Source organism: Drosophila sechellia, unplaced genomic scaffold (genome assembly GCF_004382195.2).
Source record: "Drosophila sechellia strain sech25 unplaced genomic scaffold, ASM438219v1 2R_2, whole genome shotgun sequence".
In the NCBI taxonomy this organism is placed as follows: domain Eukaryota; kingdom Metazoa; phylum Arthropoda; class Insecta; order Diptera; family Drosophilidae; genus Drosophila; species Drosophila sechellia.
This window is the reverse complement of record NW_022611043.1, coordinates 763,559-772,355: the sequence shown is the minus strand read 5'-3', so window position 1 is coordinate 772,355 and position 8,797 is coordinate 763,559. Positions and strand designations below refer to the sequence as shown.

The 8,797-nt window shown below is 38.9% G+C and overlaps 1 protein-coding gene across 1 annotated transcript; it reads right to left on the bottom strand.

The window, feature by feature from the left end:
* Nucleotides 1–6,864: 6,864 nt before the first annotated feature.
* LOC116802414 lies at nucleotides 6,865–8,201 on the bottom strand. Its single transcript, XM_032726892.1, has 2 exons — nucleotides 7,601–8,201; nucleotides 6,865–7,543 (listed from the first exon to the last, which is right to left on the bottom strand). Exons 1-2 carry the CDS (start codon nucleotides 7,886–7,888, stop codon nucleotides 7,349–7,351), a joined length of 483 nt encoding a protein of 160 aa, XP_032582783.1. The 5' UTR covers nucleotides 7,889–8,201; the 3' UTR covers nucleotides 6,865–7,348.
* Between the last annotated feature and the right edge of the window lie 596 nt (nucleotides 8,202–8,797).

Below are 8,797 nucleotides of genomic sequence, written 5' to 3'. Positions count from 1 at the left end.
TACCGATGCCGAGTCTGCCGCGGTATCCATCCTCTTCGGAAGTGCGCGAGGTTCCTAAAGCTCAGCGCTGAAAAGCGTTTGCGAGCTGTCCTCATTAACAAATACTGCGCCAATTGCCTCGCTCACGAGCATTCCACGGGAGACTGCCGAAGCGGTGATCGTTGCAAGAAGTGCGACCGATCCCACCACACGCTGCTCCACATGCACGAGCAGGTTAGCTCGTTGTCGCGGTCGCGAGCGCGCTCGCGTCTCCAACCGGTACCAACCCGGCAAGCAGCTTCAGCCTCGTCCCAACGTTCCCGCCGGCAAAATCCGCCAACTCAGCGTAGGAGTTCACCGCCACGACGCCCGGAATCGACCACGCCAGGACCATCGCTCTCGTCGCTGCTGCAACGCCACAGCGTGAACATCCTTCCGACAGCGCTGGTCAAGTTGGAGATCGGTACGAAGACCTTCGAGACCGCATCGATAAGTGTATCGATCCGTGCACCCCCATGAGCTGCATCGACGCTTCGTTAACGTCAGCCCTTACGCTTCCGATGACCAATGTTGGCGACGAGAAGGTCTGCACGACGACGATTCGCTCCAGGATCGACGCGAACACTAAGCTGGAGGTCGTGCTCAAGATCGAGCCCAGTGTGCGGATCCGCACACCTGTCCGGGCATTGAGCAACACCGTGGTATTCAAGTACCGGGACATCATGCTGGCTGATGACCAGTTCCATCGGCCTGCTACCGTCTCCATGGTCTTAGAAGCAGATGTTTATCCAAAGGTTATCCAATCCGGATTCCTGACCTTCGACGAGGGAATGCCGGTCGCTCAGAAAACTGTTTTTGGGTGGATCGTGTCCGGTGCCGGCAGCCTGCCGTAGGATGGCTGTGTTGCAACCCCAGTGATTGCAAGGGGGGCGGAATGTTCAAGTTACGGGGTTTGGACTGTAACCCGCTCTCCGCTCCCTCTTACGCTCTCCCGCTCTTCACCACAGAGTCTCCAAGGAGTCTCCGCTGCGCTTGGAAGAGCCTAACTAATTAGAATAAGCACCAGTGTCAAAACTAACCACGCTGAATAAACATACGCCGGGTCGCGCCCGCGCAATTACGAAAAGTCTAGTGCTCGCTTTTCTTCGAGTGTTTTCTTTTCAGCATATTTGGAAAATTCCAGGACAGCAACCCCAAACAACCCATCATAATATAAAAATAGAAGGAAACAAAATGATAAGAGTAACGCAATGCAAAATAGAAATCAATAGTATAATTTTCAGTGAAAATCTTTTAAAACCCAAAAATAGATTTGACACCACTATACACACCACTTAATATAAAAAAATAAGAATTGTAAAACACCACGGCATTGTTAAGATGATTTCAGAGAACAACATTACACTTTGCGTGCTAATGACCATTGTAAAAATTTTACTTATTATATTGGACTTACATCTAAGATATGTATCATTTAATCAATTCATGCTGTATGCAAAATTTAGAATACAAGAAAAAAATAATCAAGAACCACAACAAGAAATAGAAGCGGCACAAATACAGTTGCTAATATTATGTCCTGTCAGCCCAAGCGTAGGCCACCTTTAAAGGTGAGGGATGTTACGTAGTCACATAATTAGCACTGTCCAAAGAAATAAAAATACGCTGACTGGCAAAAATCACAAAATCCGCATCCACTCATTGTATACAGTCAATATCCTAAGCGGGCGATCTCGCCTCGCACATAATATAAACAAATGGTCAATATGTGACATATTCACATGATCAGCGCTTTCGGAAGAAATACAGAGTGGCGAGTCCCACGCAATGTACACAATCCACATCCACATACAATCGATATGCCAAGCGGGCGATCTCGCTCCAGAAATAATGTAAAGATGAAAGATTTTTGTCACTAACATTTAGTCATAAGCTGAGATCAAAAAAATAAAGACGTGAAAACTATTTCTTAGCATTGTCCGTAGTCAACTGACAGGACATTAGTTCGACTCAAAAATATAGCAACTATTAACTATATATATTATTGTTATACCCGTTAGTCGAAGAGTAAAAGGGTATACTAGTTTCGTTAAACAGTATGTCGATTCCGACCATATAAAGTATATATGTACATATGTATATTATTGATCAGGAGCCATAACCGAATCCACCTGGCCATGTCCGTTTTTTCGTCCGTCCTTCTTTCCGTATGAACGCGTCGATCTCATGAACTATAAAAGCTAGAAGGTTGTGATTTGGCTTACCGATTATAGAGACATAGACGCATTGCTCATGTTGCCACGCCCACAAATCGCCCACACCGTTAAAAAAGTTTTGATATTCTTTCATATTTTTATTAGTCTTGTAATTTTCTATCGATTAGCCTAAAACTATTTGCCACCCCCACTCTAACGCCCTAAAACCGCACAAAACTGCCACGACCACACTTTTGAAAAAGGTTTGGTTTTTATTTTGTTTTATTGATTGTCTTGCCAATTTTTATCGGTGTACCAAAAACACTGTGGACACGCCCGTCCTTTAACCTACAAAACACCGAATCTTATTACATCTTACTAAATGACAAGTCACCAACAGACTTCAGAACACACAACACACCTACAAGCATTGACCTCACTTTGGCCAGCACACTACTAAAAGATTACAAAAAGATTACAAAAGATTACAGCGACCATTTCTACATCGTTATAAAACTTACAAGACTACAAAACGACCAAGACGGTCACGAACACACTTTTAAATAATTTTTAAATTTATTCTCATTTTTACCCCAATATCTATCGATATCCGCATTCCAACTAGCTGAGTAACGTGTATCTGGTAGTCGCTGAACTCGTCTATAGCATTCTCTCTAGTTTTTGTTATAAAAAGATTTGTTTATAATTTAATATTTATAGATAACATATAATATCATTATATTAGAAACTTACAATTTCGTGTGCGTTTATAGCATGTGGTTCGTTTTTCTTTCCGCCAAACATGATGCTCTAACTAACCATGCTACAATTGTAAACTTTCAAGGAATTCTTTCCAGATTGGATTTTATTTATAACGATAAGAGATAATCCATATTCTCGAATCAGTATTAAGCATCCTTAGGCGCTTAAGAATTACAGAATTGTACAACGTAGCAAACAAGAAAATGACATTACTCTAAAATTATAATGGCATATGGAAATGACAGCAAAATAACCAAAGAAAGAAAAAAAACAATTAGGAGAATTTTTATTTCTGGATTGAACGGTTCAATTTCAGAAACACTCTTTTCCCTAAACCCACCAGACTTGCCAAATGCTCTGCTAGAGTCTAACAACTTTCGAGCCCAATTTGCAAATGGGTATTATGGATTTAGGAATGAAAATGAAAATCAGGGAAACTAGGATTCAATACAGTAGATTCCAGATGGAATATTAATACATCAAATAGAATGAATAATAATTGGAATAATAATTAAAATAATAATCAGAATAATAATTGGCCGCCAAACCGGAAACTTTGGACAAAATAATAATTGGAATTTAAATAACATTTTTAAGGTACAACCCCCACCAGAAGCAATGAAGGTTGATAGTTCCATAAGGAAGAAGATCGTCCGAATAATAACTACAATCGTCAGAGTAATAATTATAATTATAGAATTATAACAACAGACTACTATACTATTTTTTTACAAATAAATAATTTTAATCGATACCTAGCACAAAAAACTAAAACGCAAATACCATATATTAACAATATTTGAAACAAAATATCTATTTTATGAAATAGAAGGTTTAGAATCCGACTTATTAATTGGGTACAATCTATTAAATATATGCAGAAAAGGGTATCATGGAATATAATGAAAAAAAGAAAAGCTCGAATATTATGACAATGAGGAAAAAAAAGATTTTTGCTTAATTGGGGAACAAAATGATCTTCCATTAAAACAATATATTATAAAAAAATACTTTGATGAACAAAAAGTATTTAAAACCGAAACGGCAATGGGGGAAAAAAGTTTATATAGTTTGGGATCAAAGAATCCTGAGCACGCCTACGTTGAATTAAACAAAAAATTAATAGTTTGGGATGCACAAATCCTGAACACGCCGTCGTTGAATTTCCCGACAAAGAAAAAATGTATAATCTTATAACAATTTCAAAGCAAATAAAAGATTTCGAAAATAATATTATAAATATAATTGAAAAGGAGCATTCTAAATAAAATTAAATAAATATGCAACTTCCTTTTCAAATCGATATTCGAGGAGAAATAAATACTGACAATGATAGGGCAATTTATAGCAAGCAATATCCTTATGCTATGTCATTCTAAGAATATGGTATATCTAATAATGAAATCGATAGAATACTTAAGGAACAAATTATAAGACCTTAATACTTAGTCCCTTATAATTCACCAGTCCTAGTAGTACCCAAAAAGGGTCAAAACGACGATGGAATTCTAAAACATCGACTAGTTATTGACTATAAAAAATTAAATGAAAACACAATACCGGACAGATAAGCGGTGCAAGACCCGTCTGTAATATTATCTAACTTAGGAAAATCTCGTCTATTAGCTTTCAAAGCGAACGGTCGTGTTTTTTTTTCCCGGTTTTTATTTTGTGTTTGTCAAACCAGCCGTGGTTTTTAAATAATCTTCTTTAATTATCATATATTTAAACATAATTATTAAAGATCCGTTCGCTTCGCGAGTGATTTTTTTGTGATTTATGCAGTAGTTTAAACAAATATACAAAGTAGTTTGCATTTTTCGTCTCTTTGATTTGTTTACTCTCCCTTTTTGTGCGTTGTTCGCAGTGGTGTTTGGTGTTGTTTTTTGCATGCACATAAACTGCACTTTTCGCTCTCACTCTCTCTCTCTCTCTTTCGCTCTCCCACACAAAATCTAAATTTCTCAGCGTGCAGACGCTCTAATGCGGTTCTTTTAACAGCTCGCTTGAAAGTTTTGGTCTTGTGTTTTCGTGCACGCACAGTGGTCTGATTTCAGTTAAACATGGAAACCGTAAATGTTGTCTGCTTTTATAAAAAGTGAGCTTCAACACGTAAATTCACCCTTCAAGCCGCCTTTAATACATAAAAATATTTAAATACTTTTTCGGTTTTAATAAAAAGGCATTACACTGCAAAAAGTGATTATGAATCTCTATAATAATTAAAGCATCTATTATTATAAAATTTAAAATATTTCAACCGACGCGCTGAGGAAATATTAACTTTCAAATTTTGATTGACTTTGCGGTTTATATTTTATTATGTGCCTTTTTTTCCCACCTTAATGTATTTAATGTAGACTCGCCGCTGTGAGTCTTTGCTAGCTTTAAGAATCATTTTAAGTTGCAGTTTGAATTTGCATTTACCAGAATAAAGAGCGGCAGCTCGTCAACTCCGACTAAGCGTCGTAAACCGATGCACAGAAGCGTTAAAAAAATATATTGTTAATCAACGTTACAGTGAAAATAAAATTATTTCCAACAAAAATTATTTTAAACAAAAAAATTTTTTCAACAGAAATAATTTTGAACAAAAAATGATTTTCTACAGAAAGTATTTTAAATAAAAAATATATTTTCAACAGAAATCAATGTGAATAAAAACAAAAACATATACTTATTTTTTATAACAGCGCGTACGTTCGCTTTTCATTTATTATTGTAGTATTATATTTTCATTCGACGCTGCAGCCTTTGTCTTTATTTATTGTTTGTTTGTCTTTGGTCAACTGCCACCCACACAGGCAGCTTTTGCATACCTAAGCGAGTTGGACTGCTCATGCTGTAACGTGTAACGAATTAAACTGACGGTTGACTGGAGTACCTGTACTTGCGGGCGCACGCTTTAGAGGCCGGCTCTAGCTCATGGCAATGGGTGTGGTGGTCTTGCTTGTACAGATCTCTTTTCGTTACAGACAACAATTAATAAGATCAAGAAATTGAGCGTGCTTGCAACAACAACAAAATGAAGGAGCTAGAATACATAATCGGAGGAAGCAAATTAATACTTTCGGAAGCGGACAGTTCTAGAATGGGAGGAAAGTTTGAGAATTTTTCGCCTGCGAAGCACAGGTGGAATCGTGTTCGCGCATTGCCCTACCCTACCTTAGACCACTATCCTTAAGAGCATAGCTCTAGTGGCCCCTTCCGTGCCCTACGTCAGGAGAATCATCAGCCGAGTCAGTATTTAGGTTTTTTTAGAAATTCATATTTTTAATATCAATCAGTACTTAATAATTAATAACAATATTTATATCTAAAAATAAGTACATACTAAAGAACCAAGTAAATATAAAGCAAGGTTTTTCTCTTAGTTGCGAGATCAGAAAATGTAGTTTTAATTCTATATTCGAGACCATTACAATTAAAAGTTAAAGATACTAGTGGCTAAATATATTTTTAGGAAGGAACAAAGCTTTCGTCTAAATCTTCAATAATTTTCGTTCTCTCTATAATCTCGTTCTGTGAATTATTAATTTTATTTATTTTTTCTTTGAGTTTAACGAGAAGAAAAATTAATTCTGTTTGAGAGAGAGCCGCGAGTAAATTCGGTTAGATTTTTTTTTTTTTTTGTCTTTTCTCTCTTTATATTTCAAATGGCTGCTCTTGCCACTCCATTATTATTACTTTTTTATTTGCAGTGTGTATACAATATAAGATGACCTCTAGCAAAATTTATTCGGTTTACTACCGAATATTTCCAATAAAAATAAAGTTTTATCAATGAGACTCACTCAACTTTTCACTCCTCGGCGAAAGATCGATCTCCCGGCGCAGATGAGCTGAAACGAAAAGGTGGTTTTTTTTTTTTTTTTTCCACAAACACTATAAGGAGGCATAATTTTGGATTACACGACAGCGATCAAACTTTTATAAATCCCTACTTGAAAATTTAAATGAGCACTTTCCGAAAAGGAACTCTTCTAAAAAAAAAATTTAATTAGCTTAGGTTAGATCACTTACTATATAAACATTTTAATCACTAATAAGAATTCAATTTAAATCCAAGAAAAAGCATTAAACCGCATGGCCGAGTTTCCTACTCGAGTACATTTTCTTATAGCTTAACGTTAAACTTAAACTACATAGAAAAAAAATTTTAATTTCTGCCACTCTATGTTCAGGATGGCGATCCGTTTGGATTAATACTCTCTAGTAAGGTTAGGTCTGACTTTCAGCATTTTTTTACGTATAATTAGAAATTTTGATCGATTTACCTTTGATTTAATTTAGTTTCGGGCATTCTGGACTGCCAATCAAGCAAATAAAATTTTCCATTCACTCTAACCTCACTTTAATGTCTACTTAGGCTGCATTTTGATTAGTTTAAATATCCCTCCTGGTGGCCCGGCTTAGGGCGGTCGCTTTCCTGCTGCTGCGGCTGGTCCTTCGCTCCGGCTTGCTGGAAAGGCGCTCCACTTCTCGGCCTGGCGCAGTTGCCGTCTCTCCTTCTGCCCGCCGGTGGCGGCTCCGTAAAATCGTGGGACCCGGGCAGTGATGCGAACGTATAAGCTGTCCAGCGAAAACCCTCCGGGCTTCGATTTCGGCTGCGATTATATTCCCGCATCAAACTACAGTTCACCAATATTTCGAAATTCACTAACCTGCAATTTGACCCAGTCGAAGCTAGGATTTGGCGGCAAACGGCATTGAGATGGCCGTGACCAACGCCGATCTCTTCGGCTTAATATCGCCGGGAAACACACGCCGGACTTATTTCGCGCACCACTATAGGCGAAGGAACGCCGTCTTTTCGATATTTCGCGCGACAAAAAAAAAACTCCCGTATGCCCGCAAGTTAAAATTTTTCGACGCACTTCCGCAACTTGTCTCGTTGACTGTTCAGATCGAAAAGAAGGCAAACCGGAAACATTAGTCGAGGCGTAGGCCATCGGCGGAAACCACGATCAGCTGAACAACACTTTGTCTCCGATAACCGAATTATACCAAACTTATCGGGTGCAGCTAATAAGGGTTGCATCCAGTCTGGTATATTCTAGCTACTTCTTGCTACATCTAGTAAGACCTCACTTTAGTGTGTCACAGCTGACCGCCCTATCGATTATTCATCGAGATTTTTCTCACCCATTGCTTCAGTCGCCTCTACAAAACCCCCCCGCTACACTCAGACTAGGGTACTCATAGACACACTAGGCTGAGACCGACTGGAAGCATCTTACTGCCGAATGTCCTTAGCATGATAGGTACCCACAACTCGTCCTTGGAGATCCTCCAGCTCTTAATACGCGTTGACGATCTTCTTCCGAACTCGAGACTTCACGAACGTCGGTCCAAACTTGGCGTTGTAACCGGTTTGGAAGCAGCTTGGCTTGAAATTCCGCCGATAAACTTCTTGCCCTTCGACAAACGATACCACACGAGAACGGATATTATACCGCTTCTCGTTCTCGTTGTGCTTGTTTCTCATCTGATCAACAGCTTGCTTCCGCATTATCTCGAAAGATTCGTGCCGGTCGAACTTTAGAGAACGATCGTCCAGGAGATTTACTCGTCTGATCAACGAATACGTCGACCCTGACGTGATCATGTGCTGCCCAAATACCATATAATAGGGACTGGTACCAATGCTAGAATGCACCGCAGACCTCAACGCACAACATATTCGGCTGAGAAACTCGTCCCAGTCCTTCTGGTCGAGACGCAGATAGGCCCTGATTGCAGCAATGATCTGTTCACGCGCTCCGAAGCATTTGCCTGAGGCGAGTGAACAGCGGTCAGCGTGTGCTTAACGCCGTACTGCTCCATAAGTTTCTGGAACGTCCTAGCTCGAAATTGGGAAC